This window comes from Seriola dumerili, unplaced genomic scaffold (genome assembly GCF_002260705.1).
Source record: "Seriola dumerili isolate Sdu_G_001 unplaced genomic scaffold, Sdu_1.0 BDQW01008603.1, whole genome shotgun sequence".
In the NCBI taxonomy this organism is placed as follows: domain Eukaryota; kingdom Metazoa; phylum Chordata; class Actinopteri; order Carangiformes; family Carangidae; genus Seriola; species Seriola dumerili.
In genome coordinates, this window is record NW_019182858.1 from 159,058 (window position 1) to 176,406 (window position 17,349).

The 17,349-nt window shown below is 41.3% G+C and overlaps 1 protein-coding gene across 2 annotated transcripts; it reads right to left on the reverse strand.

The window, feature by feature from the left end:
- Positions 1-5,508: 5,508 nt before the first annotated feature.
- LOC111240034 (PH and SEC7 domain-containing protein 4-like) lies at positions 5,509-16,491 on the reverse strand. 2 transcript variants are annotated; one of them, XM_022770001.1, is made up of 17 exons: positions 16,305-16,491; positions 15,940-16,015; positions 13,716-14,461; positions 13,331-13,403; positions 12,802-13,144; positions 11,622-12,671; positions 9,967-10,047; positions 9,760-9,872; positions 9,587-9,645; positions 9,366-9,455; positions 9,216-9,259; positions 8,908-9,080; positions 8,362-8,432; positions 8,063-8,208; positions 7,786-7,930; positions 6,884-7,030; positions 5,509-6,791 (listed from the first exon to the last, which is right to left on the reverse strand). In XM_022770001.1, the coding sequence occupies exons 3-17, from the start codon at positions 14,244-14,246 to the stop codon at positions 6,504-6,506; spliced, it is 3,354 nt and encodes a 1,117-aa protein (XP_022625722.1). In that variant the 5' UTR covers positions 14,247-14,461; positions 15,940-16,015; positions 16,305-16,491; the 3' UTR covers positions 5,509-6,503. The 2 variants fall into 2 exon arrangements, with proteins under 2 accessions (XP_022625722.1, XP_022625723.1); XM_022770002.1 differs by lacking the exon at positions 15,940-16,015.
- Between the last annotated feature and the right edge of the window lie 858 nt (positions 16,492-17,349).

Below are 17,349 nucleotides of genomic sequence, written 5' to 3' on the forward strand. Positions count from 1 at the left end.
CAAAGTGGCCCAACAGAGGGTGTTTCTGTGTAGGAACAGAAGGAAGGAAACACAGGTGCCCTGTGTCAGACTGGCCTATTAAACAACACACAGGCCCTGAAGGCAGGAAGTTACTATTGACTGGGAGACATCAAGAAAAACACACCTTTCAAAGCACACACACATTCAACACTATGCACACACACACTGAGGTGGATAAAATCTGCCAGGTATCAGGTACTGCCCTGAGGGTGGGGGTTGACCTGCGGAGGCCGGGGGAGTCAAACACAGTTGACAAATAGCTCATTCAACATCACATACACGTCTCAATTTTACTATTTTATCCCTGACTTGCACACAGTAGATTAAATATTACTAAGTAAGGAAAGAATAGATACAAATACTCAGAGATGTGGAATCGATACTGGAGTTAAAACTGATTCCTGTAGTTAAAAGATGAATTGAGATAAGAGGGAGGAGACTAGTCCACAAGCACTCTGACCTATACATCGCATTAACCCACGCAGCGCTGACTTTGAGAGCCTGTCCGGTATGTTTGTCCTGCATCTTAAAAGCCGCTGAGTCTGTGCCCGAGGAGTGTTGTAAGAGACGGGAGTGTATGTGGAAGTGGAGAGGGCGAAGAGAGGTCATGCGTTGAAATACCCTTAAGCAAGGCGCTTGCCTTAACTCTTTCAATGAGAGGCTTGTTTTGCTACAAAAGCCAGAGTTTGTAAAAGGGCTACGAAGAGTCTGTTATGATGATATCTAAAGAGTGAGTCGTGTTTGGACTGGGTCTGATTGGCAAATAAAATGAAAACGTCTGGGTTTGAGTCTGGCCATGAGAGAAGCTACACTAATGAGTCCAGTCTGGGAGAAAAAGCGTAGAGAAGATGTTTTTCTTCAGTGGCTCCCATCTCCTCGAAAGCAAGTTATAGCAATAAAAGAAAATCACTTCCACTGAAAAGGAAAATGACACTCATATGGAAACTGAATATATGGAGTGTTTGGTCCTTTGCAGTCAGAAAGTACAGGTGAGGTACAAGTGGATGCTGGATAAGAGCAGGAGAGAATAAGAGTAGAGTTAATGTCTCAGTGAAAGAGGCGAGTGGAGTCTGAGTGAAAAAACAAAACCCCTGAAAGGACCACAGAGAGATTTCAAGGGCCCCTGGATGGAGAGAGCCACATCACAACAGCAGCAGTCAAGAGCAAAAGATGTAGACAGAGAAACGGGGGGGGGGGGATGAAAACAGTTTTTCAATAGCTAGAGTGGGAGAAATCAAGTGTTAGTGCGGATAAGAGATAAAAAGTAACAAGTAGAGCGTGCAAGGCGTTAGCAGCAGATGGAGAATGCGCGTCAGGAGGGGCATTGAGGGCAGATTAAAAAAAAAAACTCAGGGATGAATGTGAGCATCTACAGTCCACTTTATGTTTGTTTGCAGGTGTTTGCGGCTTATATTTACTGAGCATTTCAGAGCTATTGTGCATGTTGAGCAGTGTTCAAAGCAGCACTGCATGGTGAGGGGGAGGAGAAAAGCGAAAAAAAAGGGGGGCAGAAGTGACCTTACATGTCGGGGTCTTTGCTGGACAAGCCCCTAATGATCACAACTTGAGTTCTTGCCTTTTTAATTACCCACCCAGGCCTGACTGAGTCGCACAAAGCTGGAGAATGGGGTGGCACAAATGGAACAAAAACAGGCCAATTCCTCGGGAAGGATGCCCTCTGAACCCGGCAGCTAATGCAGCCTCTGCCGCTCCAGCCCGTCATTATTGTTGTTGGAGAGGACGAGAGAGATGGCACTCCAAAACAAGGCCACCGCCGCCGCCAAAGTCATGGTCCACAGGCCATGTGAGAAGAGTTTCAGTCGAGAGCTCCTCTGCGACGCCAGCACCAGACGAGCACCTTTAACAGATTGTGGTCCTGAACGTAACACATTATTAAACGCTTCAATTTGATATGAAAAACAAGAGCTGCTAATGGCTGATTCTTTGCTGTAACATTTCGTCACAGGCCCGGGAGCATGTAGGTTAGCCAAGATGGCGTCACCTCTCAGCATGCCAGGCTGCCCCTCCAGGGGAGGATTTAGAGAAAAACTCATGGGGTGTCAAGAGGGTGGCATGGAGATTTTAAAAGGTGGCAGAAGTATTTATGCTGATTTATTCAGAAACAATCACATATATCCGTAATAGATTGGAAATGCCCCTAAATGAAGATATATTTTTAACTTAAAAATATTTCTTTTGGCACAAGAAAAACCTTAAATAGACAAAAAAGCTGACTTGCCCTCCCACAAAACACTGTACTTTGCACTATTAGACCAGTAGGAGCCACAAAACCTATGCAAAGATCACTGCAATGATTATGGTAAACAACAAACAAGTCTCGTTTGTATTGTCATTCAGAAATAATATGAGTTATTTCCATTCATGTCTCAATTATAAGCCCAGACTGCAATAATCATGTGATGAAGTGTGGTTGTGCTAAACACAGCAAATGGTGCTCTGATGAAGAATGATAGGTCACTGACAGGTTCAAACATGACTGACAGTGGAGGAGTTTTTCCTCCTGTGATGATCAGTGTATGATCACATTTTCAAAATAAAATAAAATTCATTCCTCTGACTAAAAGCTCTGCTTCAAAGTAAGAGTGCTTCTTAGAAATGTAGTGGAGTCAAAAGTACAATAATTGTCTTTTAGATGTAGTGAGGTAAAAGTCATACCTTTAGTAAGTTATAAATATACAGTACTCAATTAAACCCCACCACTATCTATTTGCAGTTGTACTGTATTTCTAGTGGAAGTTGGCATCCCTGTACACAGCATCAGCTGTCACTGTGCAGCAGAAGCAGGGAGAAAACGAAGGGAGCTGCAGCCTGCTGCAGGGACAGCAAACAGCAGCTGGGAATAAATCACAGGGCTGTGTGTGCCTTTCATATTTTATGGAAGTAAAAATTTATTTTTGACTTTCTGTCTATCCCACATCTCGCTCTCATCCTCTCAACTTCTCACATAGCGGTCTACACGATGTTAATTAGCTTGAACTTTTTATCAAAACTATCAAACATTCAGAAACATTTGCTAGCTAGCTTATTAACTCAAACGGCCCAACGGCTCATCCACGGGTCCATCAAAAGGGTCTTCGGACGTTTGTAAATATAAACAGGCTGTACCTCTAGAATTCAAACATTCAGTTCATTTTGCGCGAACCATAACCACATTTCTTAATATCTACGAGCAATCTTGTACCAGCTGAGTGTGGTGCCTGCCTACCGTTTAGATGTGTAGAACCCCGCTCCATTCGTCCATTATTCCTATTCCTTTAGTCCATAAGGGTGCACAGGTCACAAAAATCAAAAGGGTTTCTTCATGAAAGTATTCCAGGTTATGAATATCGTCGTGAGAAGTCCAAAGCAGACAGCCGAGCAATTATCCGCTGCTCTTCCCTGATTTCTCATCTCCCTCTCCCTCAGTCCAACTCTGTCTTCGGCTGTGTTAGCGGGTCTGCTGTTTGTTAGCTTTCTGGCTACAAAATGGAGGCCTCCTTGTAAAGTCAGTGCTGCAGTCGAAAAGTCATTTTTGGTTAGGAAGGTTCCTAACTGAGCAGGTGGAATTCTCTAAATGATACGGAAAGGAGCTTCAATGCTTCCTATCTTATCTCCTTTAGCATAGGGAACACTGGACCTTCCTTTACAAAAGGAAAGGAGAAAATTCTGTCCCACAATTCCTTGCGGCCACAACATTTAAAGTGACGCACCATTGTAGCGCCACCTTGGCAGACCCAGGTAGCCTGAATGTAGAAACATCAGAGCACCTGTTTTATGTTTGTGACACAATCCAAAACTTATGGAACTCCTTGTCTGATCGACTGAAGCCCAATTCCATAAATATAGATCTCTTTTCTTTCAGATCTGTCCAGTTAGGAGTCATCATGATAAAACAAACATAGAATAGAATTTCTAGTTAAAATATCATCATCATAACAAAATACGATAGCTAGCCTATACATAAATGTCTTTCACTAAATCCCCTCCCACTATATATATATATTATACTGTATATATAAGTTACATTTGCATGGCCAGAATCCTATATGATAAGTCAAAATATTCACAGTAGTATTTTGTTTATTTACATCCATGCTCTGTTTTCAATAGATTGTCTCATGGGATGAAGCAACATGAGACTATGAGACTATCCAAATCTTTTCCAACTTTATGCGTTTATTATTGACGAAAGTAAATGACTCACACAGACAAACAGGAGCTTGTCTAAAAGCTCTGATTCTCTAGTTTAACTGAGAAAAAAACTCATGTCTGTAGCTCAAACCACTGAGGAGTAATAGTAGTAGTAATAATAGCTGGTAGATCTGCCCCTGCGCCCCTCCCATCCCCGCTGAAGGTGCTGTGAAGGTGCTGCCCCGGGCCCCTGTCACTCATGTGGCCCATCAGTCATCCTCATCTACAGAATCTGACTTTATCTTAATGAGCCTTTGTTATTCCTGTGAATGAATGGAGACTGCTTACATTCAGAGGACAAGTTGAGCATTATCACATTAACTCAGCACCACAGATGATCAGATCCTGAGTTTCTCCTCATGTCTGTCAGTCCAGGTGGGAGAAATCTTAAAAAGAAATCTACAAGACCAACCAGGAGCTTCAGGACTAATGAAATACTCGCTTATCCAGCGCCTTGATCCGGTTCGGACACCAAAACAGGACGGTGTGTCCCTGTCTGTATTGTCTGTGCTCGTCACTGCATTTCCTATTGTCACATCACATTCCTGTAGGAGGAATGTGTGTGTTTTGAGTGTGACTGTGTGTGTGTTGTGAGTGTGTAGAGATGTGTGTGTTTGTGTGAGCCGAGGGGGGGGGGGGTTAATACCAGACATCCTGCTCTTATTGTCAACTGCCCCAGGTCGACTGCTGCTCAACATGTCAGGCTGAAAGAGAACAAAATGGGGCCCATGACACTGAGCGATCACACACACACACACACACACACACACACATATATCGTGCTGTAGCTTTCTTGTACAGGAATATATTTTTTACAAAACACAAAATACTTTGTCAGATTGTGATGAACCATTTCCACTGAAAAAATGTTTTTATATGTGATGTTTGCTGGGTTCTGTAGGATCTGTTCTAAACAGGCAGGTACCTTAACATCTGGAGAATATGATTTGTTAGACAAGGAATTTCTGTAGCACCACAATGCTTCATTTATATATGTATATGGTACATTGTGACACATTTTACCTTTATCATAAAACTGCAGCTCCTGCAATTTGGATATTGCATTTGGCCATATTGTGATTTCGATAATATTTCTAATAAATGTTTAGCCCTACAACACATGATTCAAAAGTTCAGGCACTGTTAATATATCTTCTCTTAATCACTTGGTGGGTCCTTCATGAATTGTACATATAATGATGTTAAAAGACACCATACAGTTCTTCATGTTGGCCACATTTTTTTCCTTCAAAGTACATTTTCTCATAAAATTAAAAGATAAAAGGCTGCACCCTGTAACAGACAGTTATGTAATTTGAACCAGGGGTGGAAACAAACACACACATTCACAGTAAACATTTCATTGTGTTCCAATGAACAGTAAAGCAGATCTTAAATTTTTGAGAAAAATGTTACAAAAGAGTTTTGATCTTGGAAAGTTCAAAAATCACACAATTGAACAAAATACGCTGTATCTGACATTACAGCTCACGAAGCCTGTAACTGTGGAGTAAATGGTTGAATGACTGGTATTTGTTATACATTTAAAGACAACAACTGAATTACAGACACTTAAGACAGAAGTCTTCCATCACCAGACTCACCAACAATGAATGACTATCACAAGTAACATTTTATTTTTCCCCAAAAGAGAAAAAACTACACAGCAGTTTGGAACTAAAACCTTCATATCAACAAGTAACAAATATGTAACAGTGGCATCACTGTCAACAAATCAACAATTTACGCACAATATTAAAAACAAAAAAAGTGCAAATAGGATTCCTTAAAACAAGTTTGTAACTAACTGACAGGACATTTTATCCCCCTACCATCACTCAGACATGTCCTGTACTACAGCACCCTCTTGTGGTTTGCATTTTACAAGGCACAATTTTTGCCCGGAGCACATCACTGCCAATGAGACCAATTTTGTACTATTTTGAGTATAGTATATATTTTTTTAAAAACAAAAAAATTAGGGCCAGACACTTTGAGTCACTCAACAAAAGAATCAGGTTCTCCCCTCTATCAAGAGAGAGTCTGAGCGTTAAGGATTCCCTGAGGTTAAATTTTTTTTTTTTTTTTTTTTTTAAATTGCACAATATAAAAATGCAGAAAAACTCCAAAACAAAACAACTTGCTGAGACAGCAGTTTCCCTGCTTCTGTGCTCAGTGCTTCCACAAACTAGAAATCTGTGGTCCCGTCAGCTTGCAGAAGAAAAACAAATCTGCATTTTCATTTTCAAAGAGCCATGACTCAGTCGTATTATCTCTGAGTAAGACACCTTTCAGACCTCTTTATTCCATCGAGGGATTATAGTCCTGCGATAAGTCCTTCTTTCAGAGATATTACGTCTGACTTTGATCACCGTCGGAGGAGCCAGCTCCAGCTCCAGAGAAGGGCTGGAGTGGGACTTTTTCAGCCCACCTTCCTCCTCCTCTTCCTCCCCTACAGCTTCTGAACACACGGCTTTATCAAACAGGTTCAGGTCTGCTGTGCTCAACACATCATTGCCTGTCTTCTCCACGCTCTTCCAGCTCTCCAGCACCTGGATGTAAATCTCATAGCGACACATCTGCAGGGTTTTAGCAAGAGAAGCAGGGTCACTTTTTGTTTTTCTTTCACACTCATATACACACGTTCTCTCTGTCACAACACCCTCTCTACCTCGTGCTGCAGGTACTCTGCTCTGACGCGATGCTCCTCCAGCTCCTTGGCTCTGGCTTTTCTGCCCTCTGGCAGGTTTTGCTGCAGGTAAGACAGGTCTGCCTTAAAGGACTCCAGCATTCCTGCATGAGACTGCTGCTGACGTTCCTATACAGGAAGTAGGACAGAGGAACAGATGAAAGGTTTCATGCAAATACACTTGATGCAAATCCTAAACAGAACAAATGACTATCAAGTATGATGAACAGAGTCTGCAAAATGATCTGTTGTACTGTATTTAACAATATTTATCTGTTCTGTGCCTGTTGAATAAAGAACTAAAGAAATTTCCCATCATACTCCAGCTGCAGAGGTGAAGTGTTCCAGGAAAGTGTACAGTACAGATGTGTATCATGGAAAATATATTTCATGTATGTCATTGCTGTGCTGTATTAACTGTTATCAAATTTAAAATGAAACTCAATTCTTTAAATTATCCACAGTGACCACTGTTCAGCAAAAGGCACGTAGTCTCGCTTTAATGGGTCAAAAGGGATTGTTCAAAAATACATATGTGACGGTTTTATTAGTTGTCCCTGATATTATTAAGAAGAGGCAAATGGAAACACGATTTTAGGAGGTTAATGTGAACAGCTGTATATCATGGTAATAATTTTGTGGTATTTCTTGATTTACTAGGCAAAACATGAGCTTAGAAAGAATTTTTATACCATGAACAACTAGCATTTTTTGAGCAGTTCATATAATTCATTGGCTGGCTGGTAGCTTGCTGACTAACATGCATTGGAAAACATTTAACACACTCACATATTTGAACAGTACAATTCATTAAAAAATATGTAAAATAACTTGTAACTATGAAGAACTCAAAGCCTCCAAGAAAGAGAAGTGGGAGTGTGTACCAGAGTGTGAGCAGACTGCGAGGCGGGGAGGATCGGCCTGGAGAACTTCCTCTGGGAGCCGACAGCAGCGGGGAACGGCGGTGAGGAGTGAAGAGCCGAAACCAGGTTGATGCGGCTGATCCACGAGTTCATCTCCACTTTGGAACTGAGCACAAAACAAACAAGAGCTCTGACACTAACTGTTGGACTCTTTAGCGCGCGCGCGCACACAAACACACGCACACACACATATACATACACACATATACATACAGATTCCAGCTGTGCTGTGACTTACGAGGCCTGAAAGAGGAAAACCCTCCAATCAGCCGTCTGCAAACGGAAGACGTTTGGCTTCTTGGTGTAATCAGCTGCCTGCTCGGCCAGAGAGTGGTGCACACTCACCACCTCCTCGATAGTCTGGTGGTCCCTCCTGTAATCATCCTGACACACACACACACACACACACACACACACACACACACACACACACACACACACACACACAGAACAAGGGGAGATTACAGAAATGTATTTATAATCATAGACAATACAAAATTATTTTCACATAATAAAACCTGGATCTGAGTTACTGACCTTCTGTAAGAAAAGGACCATTCCCCTCAGCACTCCAAAGAAAGTCTTCCAGCCTCTTTTCCCCCACGGAGCTGCAACACAGAAACATTCGTCAGGTATGTGAAGATGAGACACTAACGACACTGATGTCAAAGCCCCACACAATAAAAGTAACTCACAATCATTACATCGAAATTCAGGTTTGTCAATTGTTACATCAATGGGGAGCTGAAGCTTCTTACTGGGTACAGTGTCCAAGACACATTATTACTTGAGAGGTTATACAATTTCATTCTGATTTAACTGACAAAAGCAGGATGATATGGTGTGCTCACTATCCATTCAAAACATCAAATGATGATTAATTAAATCTAATAATGGAAAATAAATAACAAATTAATTAATTAATGATAATGTAATGAAATTTAAAAAAAAAAAAAAAAGAACATTAAATCTCACTACCACACTCTTCAAAATAAAAGTTTGGGCAAAGGCAAACATCATAAATTCTCAGGTCACAAATCAATGTTATTTTCATGTACTTAAAATGCTCAACCACAGACTCACTGCGTTTGCCGTCAATGTCGGCATGGAGCTTTCTCTGGAGGAATCCCTCTTTGACCACTGAGGCCTTTCTGTCATGAGGAACATCCTGGAAGGGGTTGGCTTTTGAGCGCAGCGGTGCACTGTCTCCTGTGTCTTCATCCAGCAACACAGAGCTTTTCAACTCCTCCTCATCACTTCAACACACAATGGAAGATTATTAAGTGTGAGATTAGACAAGTGAGGGATGTGACAAAGGAGGAATGGTTGAGAGAGAGAACAGATTTTTTTTTTTAAATCAAGTGAAAGTGAAATAAGTACTGTCCACTTACACAGCCCACTCCAGCGGTTCACTCTTAATAGAATTGTAAAGACTCTAAAATGGAGATGGAGAAGAAAAATTCAAATGACATATTCATCAACAGGGACTTGACCTTACTTCGATAAAATGTGTTCTCTGAAAGCTTCAATGAAGGCCTTACTTTCAGGAGATCCTTGTTGAAGTTTTCATCTTCATTCATCCCATCCAGGTTGGACACAAACTTAGCGGAGGACATGGATTTTCCTACATGCTGTCAACACAGACAAAAAAACGTGTGACTGACTACATATCTCACAGGGATCAGCCGCTAATACAGTGCCAAGTCAAAACAAAATTACAATGTCATCAATCACTTCTTTTACAGTCATAGATGTGTCTCACCTGTCCGTGCAAGTCAGTGTTGAGAAGCATCAAAGCACACGTCAAAGCCAACACAGACCCTGAGGATATATTAAAAAAACTGATAATGACACATGCATCTGTCACGAGAGCGCTCACTGCTGTACCTCTGACCCTGAACCAAAAATATCAAGTGAACGGTGACTGACACTCACCTGAGGAGGAGAAGGAGTTGGGGTTGCACTGATGGAAGCGGCAGGCGAAATGCTGCAGCACACGTTCCCTCTCCTGGCTCTCTCCTATCAGCACCACAACTTTCAGAAACGATCTGAGAGAGAAACCAAAAGTAAATAAAAAGATTGTGAGATGTTTTATGAGTTTGTGATGGCATGCCATCCTAGCTCTACCTCTGTAATTCTCACCTCAGGGCGTGATCCAGAGTTTGCCCAGTGAAGTCAAAAAATTTGAGGTATTCCTCTCCAACAGCCTGGCTGAAGTCATTACTAAACAGGGAAAAAAAACCATTTGGTGTCAATATCATCATGACTTTCTTAGAAATTTTATAATCTATTTTATATTAACCTGAAGACTTTTCCAGGTCCACTATTAAAAAAAACACTGAAGGATCACAATATCTTCAACTCTACATCTCGTTTTAATAATGCGACAATATGGTTTAATGCAGCTTTTAAGCTAAACTGGAAGAAAAAGAAGACGATGTGGTGCGGACAAAAGAAATCATGTGACCTCTTGAGTATGAGGAGGTCAGTGATCATTTCCCTCAACTCAAGCTGTCAAAAAAGGTCCATAAAATTGCATCATTTAACCATAAGGTCACATTTACGACTACGAAGGGACTATTTTAAACTGTATCGTTATAGTAAAAATACCCAAAAACCTCAATGCCCCCAGTGTGTAACACAGACTTTCTGTTATTAATTTGTAGGCAAGATAACCGTGATGGCATCACCAGGGCGATTTTATCAGATTTTCAAAAGAGCATCCTTAACCACAGGGGTCATTACACCACTGTTTTCCACAGGCTGAGCAGCCCTCACTGTGACACGTAAATTGATCTTAATGTGTAAAATCTTTCTAGTGCCCCTTTAATGTTATATGGCAGAAGATGGAATAAATAAGAAGGTGTTTATGTGGAAAAAATCACACAGTCCTCTGTGGGCAAAAGAGCTTCACTCAGTCTTTAAGGAGGTGGTTATGCTGTATATCTAAAGGAATCATTAATGTTGCTATGTTAATATTATTAAAAGTCAGGTTTTATTGACATTTAAAGAAAAATAAAATATGTTAGTATGTACAGTATGTGTATATCAAATGAAAGTTCTGAATCATACGTCACATCTTGTTTATGTAGAAGCTTAAATACTTTAGTAGATGTTATTCCTGCTGACATTGAGGTTGGCAGATTAAAAAATATTCTGGAGACAAACACTGTGTACTCTGATTTGGGAGATGTGGAAAGTGAGTCCCATTTTCTTATAAATAAACTGTAAAATTATGATGATTTCAGACAGTTAATTTTCCATGAAATGCCTAGACAAAACCCTGAAATATTCTGGTGTATATATGACCAAACATGACAAAGGTTGTTTAATTTGAATGCGTTTCAGTTGGCTAACTTTTTCAAGAGCCTGGAAAAGAAGGAAAGATTTCTCCAGCACTATACACTGTAGTAAATGTTTTGTCAGTGATATGGGAATTTATTGTAATAAAGTTCTAAAGATTTGAACGTGAAAGCTGGCTATTTATTTTTGGACTTATCTATTGTTTGAAGATGTTTACACAGAACTCGGGGTTCTTTTTGTTTTGCCTGGGCATAGTTGTCATAGATTCACTGATGTTATCAATGTTTTCAAATTACATTATTTATAGCCAACTCTGTGACTTCACAGGTTTTTCAGCGATGTCGTGCTTGACACTGGGAATTCCCCACTGCAACAGAAAACAGTCTGCAGCTACAACAGAACTGGCTAGTTGTCGGTTCCACAGCAATGCCCATAATGCCATCACCCTTCAGTTATGAACAGACAGATTTAAAAAATTTAAAACATGCGCTTACTCTTTATCCAAGTGCTTCACCACATCTACACGTTGGATCCCGTCCAACTTATACAGCCTTTCAGCGAGGCGACAGGCCATCTCTCTCTCCACCTCACCTCCATTCATATGATTCATATGAGGCACGGCTGTCTCAGGGGGCTTGGGTTGTTCTCCATTTGCCACCACTGTTTGTACATCACCATCCTCCGAACCTCCTACTTCTTCAGCCTGATGTAGCGTCTCGGCCTGTGTGCCCACCTGATTTAAATCAGCCTCTGCTGTCTGCTGTGTGACTTCAGTCTCAGGAGACAGCTGCTCTGTTGTTTCTGACTCATCTGAATTCTCTGGTTGCAGAAGCTGCTCGGAGAGGGTTGGCAGGGACTGCTCATTCTGCTCTGTCGGCTCAGTCTGTTCTGGCTGCTCTGCAACTTCGGTGTCTTCAGCTTCAGCACAGACCGTCTGCTCTGACTGAGTAGACTCCTCTGTCTGCTCTGCAGTTTCAGGTTGGGCGGGCTGTTCTGTCAGCTCCATCTGTGCTGACTGTTCCAGAGGTTGTGATTGTACTAACTGCTCAGAGATTTCAGAGTGTTGCTCCTCTATCTGATGTGACACCTCTGTTTGGATCTGCTCGGGCTCTTCTGTCATTTCCAGCTGCTCGGACTCAGGGTGTTCAGGTTGCGGTGACGCCTCTCTCTCCGGTGAAGTTGTCTGGTCACAATCCTGTTGCTCTAAACAACTTATCTCCTCCAGTTTTTCAGTCAGCTCTAGTATGTCTTGTGAGTTTTCTATTTTCTCTGCATTTTCTGCCTCCTCTATTGATGCTTCTTCTTTGTTGTCCGCAGCCTCTGACTGTTCAGGGTCCACGTTATAATCTACATCTTTACACATTTCTGGCTCTTCAATTTGACCAGTGGGTTCTTCATGTAACTGTTCCAGTATCTCTATATCCTCTTCAGTTCCTGAGTGGCCACTTTCCTCTAAAACCTCTGACTGTTGCAGATCACTTAGCTTATCTGGGCTTTGGGTTAGTCCAGTATCATCAGATTGTAGTGGCTCTGCAGAAACCTCCCTACAAAGAGGGGAGGAAACATGCAATGTAGTCAGTGTTATATTTGCACACAATGCTGTGAAACGAATTAACATAATGAAAGCATTTACTTTTAGTACACACTTCCTGTTCCCCTTTTAATGATACTCACACATAACTCAGACAACTGACAGTTTTTGCCTCTTCACCATCACCAGTACAGGTCACGTTTGTCACAATCTGCTCCTCTTCTTCTTTTTCACCTCCCTCCTCATTCTCTTCTTCAATCTCTACACCATTTGCTGAAGTTTGCTGTTCCTCTGAGTCTCCTTGTCCAGTCAGCAGAATGCTGGGCTCCTCCTGTTCCTCTTCTAGTTTTAAATCTACAATACTTTCCGCCTCATCCTCTGTTCCTTCAATCGTCTCAAGAGTATCAATTACGTCCACAGTTTCAACAGGATCTGACGTTGATGAGTCTCCCTCCTCTTCTCCTGCGTCTGCGCTCAGTGGGATTTCTGGGAGATTTTGCAGAGAGATGTGAACATCACAGTTTTGTAGTAAAATCTCCCCTTCTTTTTCATTTTGATCAAAATACTCAAACCACTACAAATGCAACAATAAACAAGAATCACAAGTGTATTCTCAAACTGAACAACAAATATAAAGACATATATAAAGGTGTTGCTCTGAGTAATACGCACCATTGTCTAACAACTCGTGCGTTGAATCCTTTTCCTGTGTCACCAGCTCTTGTACATCGGCAGCATCACATGGCTGGAAATTGCAACACAGGGCCATCGATCATTAGCATGAGATGTGTGAGAAAAACTTGTGATCACCAGTGGGTTCATGAGTAGGTAGTAACAATCAGCCTCATCTGACTAACATGATGTCTACTCTATTCCTCCCACTTCTAACCCAAACAAGGACCTAAAGTTTGAGGTGGTGAGGTTAAAGCCAAGCATATGCTCAGTGAGGGAAGGTTTAATGACACAGGAAACTGTATCTAAAAGGTGTATACAGACACAGAAACAGACAAAAATCTAAATAATGACAGTATTACATCGCTATTCATACAGTACTTACCTCAGAGCTGTTTCCTGTCCATTCTACATTAGAGTTCGGAAGCTGTGAATCAAACCCATCGAGTTCCTCTCTCTCCCCCTGCATGAGAGGCTCAGGCTCATTATCATCGTCAGATTGGTGAAGTGACAGGGAAGTGGTATCTAGACTCGTCATGCCACCATAATTCAGCTCATTCGCCAAGCTCCCGTCAGTCATGAGTGAAGGCGTCTCTGTAAAGGGACCGGGTATGTCCCACTGTACTGTGGCAAAAGAAAGCCGAGGACTGGTACAGCTCATGGAGCGTACTGGCCATATTATTTGCTCCCACTGTTCTGCCTCCTCAGGAGTCTCTTGTGCTGCCTTCGGGGTGAGATTGAGTTGATCTGTCCCATGTGCCTGGTTTATCTGCACCTCTGTCATGCCCCAAACAATGGCCTCCTGTTCTCCATTGATGTACTGGTGCTCTGTAGAGGTCCATGAGTCTTGTTGGGGTTCCTGCAGGACTGAATCTGTATGATCTGGCAGAGAGGAGCACAAGCTTTCCTCCTCCATTAGCGTCTCTCTCAGTTAGTTCCGTTTTTTTTTTCTTTTTTTTCTTTTTGAGGTTTTTGTGGATTTTGGTAAAAGACGCTGTAGCTGCAAATGTTGCCTTATTACAAAATGTCTTCCTCTGCTATATGAAGTTCATTTGGATGTTCATTTTGTAAGGCTGCATAAATCTGAAATCCCAAGTCATGTTCCAACTTCCAGCGGCGCCATTCACATATCTGTAACAAAAGAAAGAACCCATTAATGTTCAAAAATATTTAACCACACCCCCATGTTAAGCAGCACAAGAAAAATTTGCTCGAATCTTGGGTCAGACAGGCCCTGATGTTGCCTAACAAAAACCAAACTGTTCTGTTAAGCTAACTCTTCATGAACTATCTGAATACCACTTTAAAAAAAACTTTTCGGGGAACCTCCAGCAGGAACATCTGATAGCTGATGGACAAAAGAAGCCATTCATAACCCTCTACTATATTTGGTTGTAGAGTGATAGGGATGAGCTCTGTATTTTTCTATTCATCTGTGAGAAAGAGTTGATTTAAAACTACAGGGGACAGCATTTGAAATTACAAGCATCACTCTGACAAAAATATTCCACTGACCCACCACGTAATCTAGTTTTAGTCCAAGATTTTTTAGCCCATCACGATCATTTGTCAAATTTCTTAATTTCTTGGCATGGCATTGCAGATGTGCAGTGCAACAAACTTTGAGTGAAATATCACAAAAGCTTGTTTGCACTTCCTGACCACAGACGTACAAAATCAGCACAGCAAGTGAGCAAGAGAGACAGAAAGAAAGAGAGGCAGAGAGACAGAGGTGTATGTGTGGGGATTAAGAAAGGAGGCAGAGGGTGGGGTTGAAGGGTTGACTCTGGTGAGCAGTTTAACTGTCTACGCTATGTTTATCATTTTTATCATGGTGCTGCACAGGGACCATGGATGATGGATGAAGCCGTGTTGAACCCTAAACTTGTAGCCATGGTGTGCTGTCAACACAAACCAAGGGCATCTTTTCAAGTGAACAGTGAAACAGTTATGTCAACAGTTAAAACATCATCTTATTCTTTTCTGCTTCATTTAATCTTAGATTTGATCGCAGATTCATCTATATCTCCCTCTCTCTGTCACACTTTTTTTCTATACCTATCCGTCTGTCTTCATTATTCTATTCACGTCATATAACCAACATCCGGGACAGACTTTGACCACATTTCCTGTGTGGGTGCTCACTTCTCAGTTCCTGTCAGGGTGCAACAAGTGCTACAGTATATGTTCGACAGTTAACAAGGATTAGCAACAGAGGATCATCTGTAAACACTGTGTTGGAAACAAAATGAGTGGAGATACTGAAACTTTACAAACTGCAAAGTGTAAATGCAAAATTGTCTCTCTTGATGTTTCCACTTTAAAAGACTGAATTTCAAAATAATTTGGGGCATTCCAACATTATCCAGCACTGATTATAATCTCTCACAGCTCTTTCAAAAAATATTGAGCGTTTCACATGATAACATGGTTAATCTTCTGTGTGTGATGGTATCTTTGGCAGCATTGTTGATACTAAAAACTGTAGCTGAATGCTCAAATGACTCTGGAGATCTCCAGAAACATTTTTCAGGGTCCAAAGAGAGAACACAAATAAATCAGGACACTTTCAGGCAAATATAAAATTGCTCAGACAAAATGTAGTTTACCTTAAATGCAGATCGCCATGAGAAGCTGCTAACAATGCATGGGAAGCTTTTACAGCAAGTCACACTGGAGAGGATGCTTAAAACGTTAAAGCAGAAGTACAAATATATTTTAAAAACATCCCAGAGAGAACAAAATAAAAAGAGGAACACAGCCACTCTGGGTACAGTGAAAGTTGTGAAATGAGTTATAAATGTATGCATGTGCAATAATAGAATTTGTCTACAGAGGATAAACACTGCCTAGTATTTCATTCATTACTATCAGTGAACATGGCACAGACATAAACTTGAACATTTTCAAACCTCAAAGAGCTAAAATAAAATCTCATTAAGAGGAATCTTTTCAACTGTGATGCATGACTTACCCCTTCCAGGCTCTTTAAAGCAACATCATATGATCAGCCGGCTTGTGAGGTTTTAAGTCAAGTCTTGTGGGAGGGTAAGACACACCACTGTGTTACACTGGGTTGATACTGCTGTCAAAGAGCTGTGCCTTTACAGACACATTCATCCACACACGCATACAAATACCCCTCAGTTGATTGTGTCTGAACCTGCTGCGCACAACAAACCACCCTCACATCCGCTCTTTTAAAGGCAGGCAGCCTCTCAGTCTGTGGTGTCGCATAAAGATGCATGCAAGTCACAAGTCCTAGTCTGGACCAAGTCCCCCCCCCCTCCCCCCCTTCCTGTCCATTTTGGAGAGATCAAGATCAGACTTCCGTCAACCTTCGTCCTGTTTGCCTCTCTGCAGCTATGGCTGGGGGGAAAAAAGGGTGAATATTTAGAGGAGGGTAAGAAGGGGAAAGCTGCTGAATGGCAACAAAGAGGAAGAAAAAGGTACATCGTGATTGGCAGATGACTCAAGAGCTCAGAGACACCTGAGAGGCCTCGGCCCACGCCCACTGCCCTGCAGGCATGCAAGCATACATATAGGTCAGGTGAGAGGAGTGGCTTAGTTTCATTCCTGCAAATGAAAGCAGGAGCAATGTGGTAAAACCAGAAGTTGAACAGATTCAATGTGCACATCATAGCTGAGGGTAATGTTGGTGTACTTCCTGGTTTCTGGCTGTGCACAGAAATTCCTTTAACAACACTGCACATTTCTTTTACTATTACAATCATTATCATCATAATTATATTAGATTTATTTTTTCATTTTGCCTGTTTAATTTCGGTAGCTAACCACTTAAAGACAATAAAAACAGTTTGAGCTTTACTGACAAATTAGCATAAATAAAATTATTTACATGATTTGCATCAGTTACAAAATCATTAGCAGCAGCATTTAGCATCATTTTTAGCTAAACTAGTAGCATTTTCATACAAATTATTACTATTAGCACTGTTATTAACTTGCTGCAATTAGCTATAAGTACTTTAGCTGGTTGTAGAAGCCTTTAGTTAACT

What these genes read in the sequence shown, in the direction of transcription:
- LOC111240034 (XM_022770002.1), bottom strand. Translation starts at nt 14,246, where the DNA reads ATGGAGGAGGAAAGCTTGTGCTCCTCTCTGCCAGATCATACAGATTCA. An exon ending in GTGAAGCACTTGGATAAAGA is followed by an intron (nt 10,048 to 11,621) that starts GTAAGCGCATGT and finishes TTCCCTGTTTAG; the next exon opens with TAATGACTTCAGCCAGGCTG. An exon ending in GAACCGCTGGAGTGGGCTGT is followed by an intron (nt 9,081 to 9,215) that starts GTAAGTGGACAG and finishes TGTGTGTTGAAG; the next exon opens with TGATGAGGAGGAGTTGAAAA.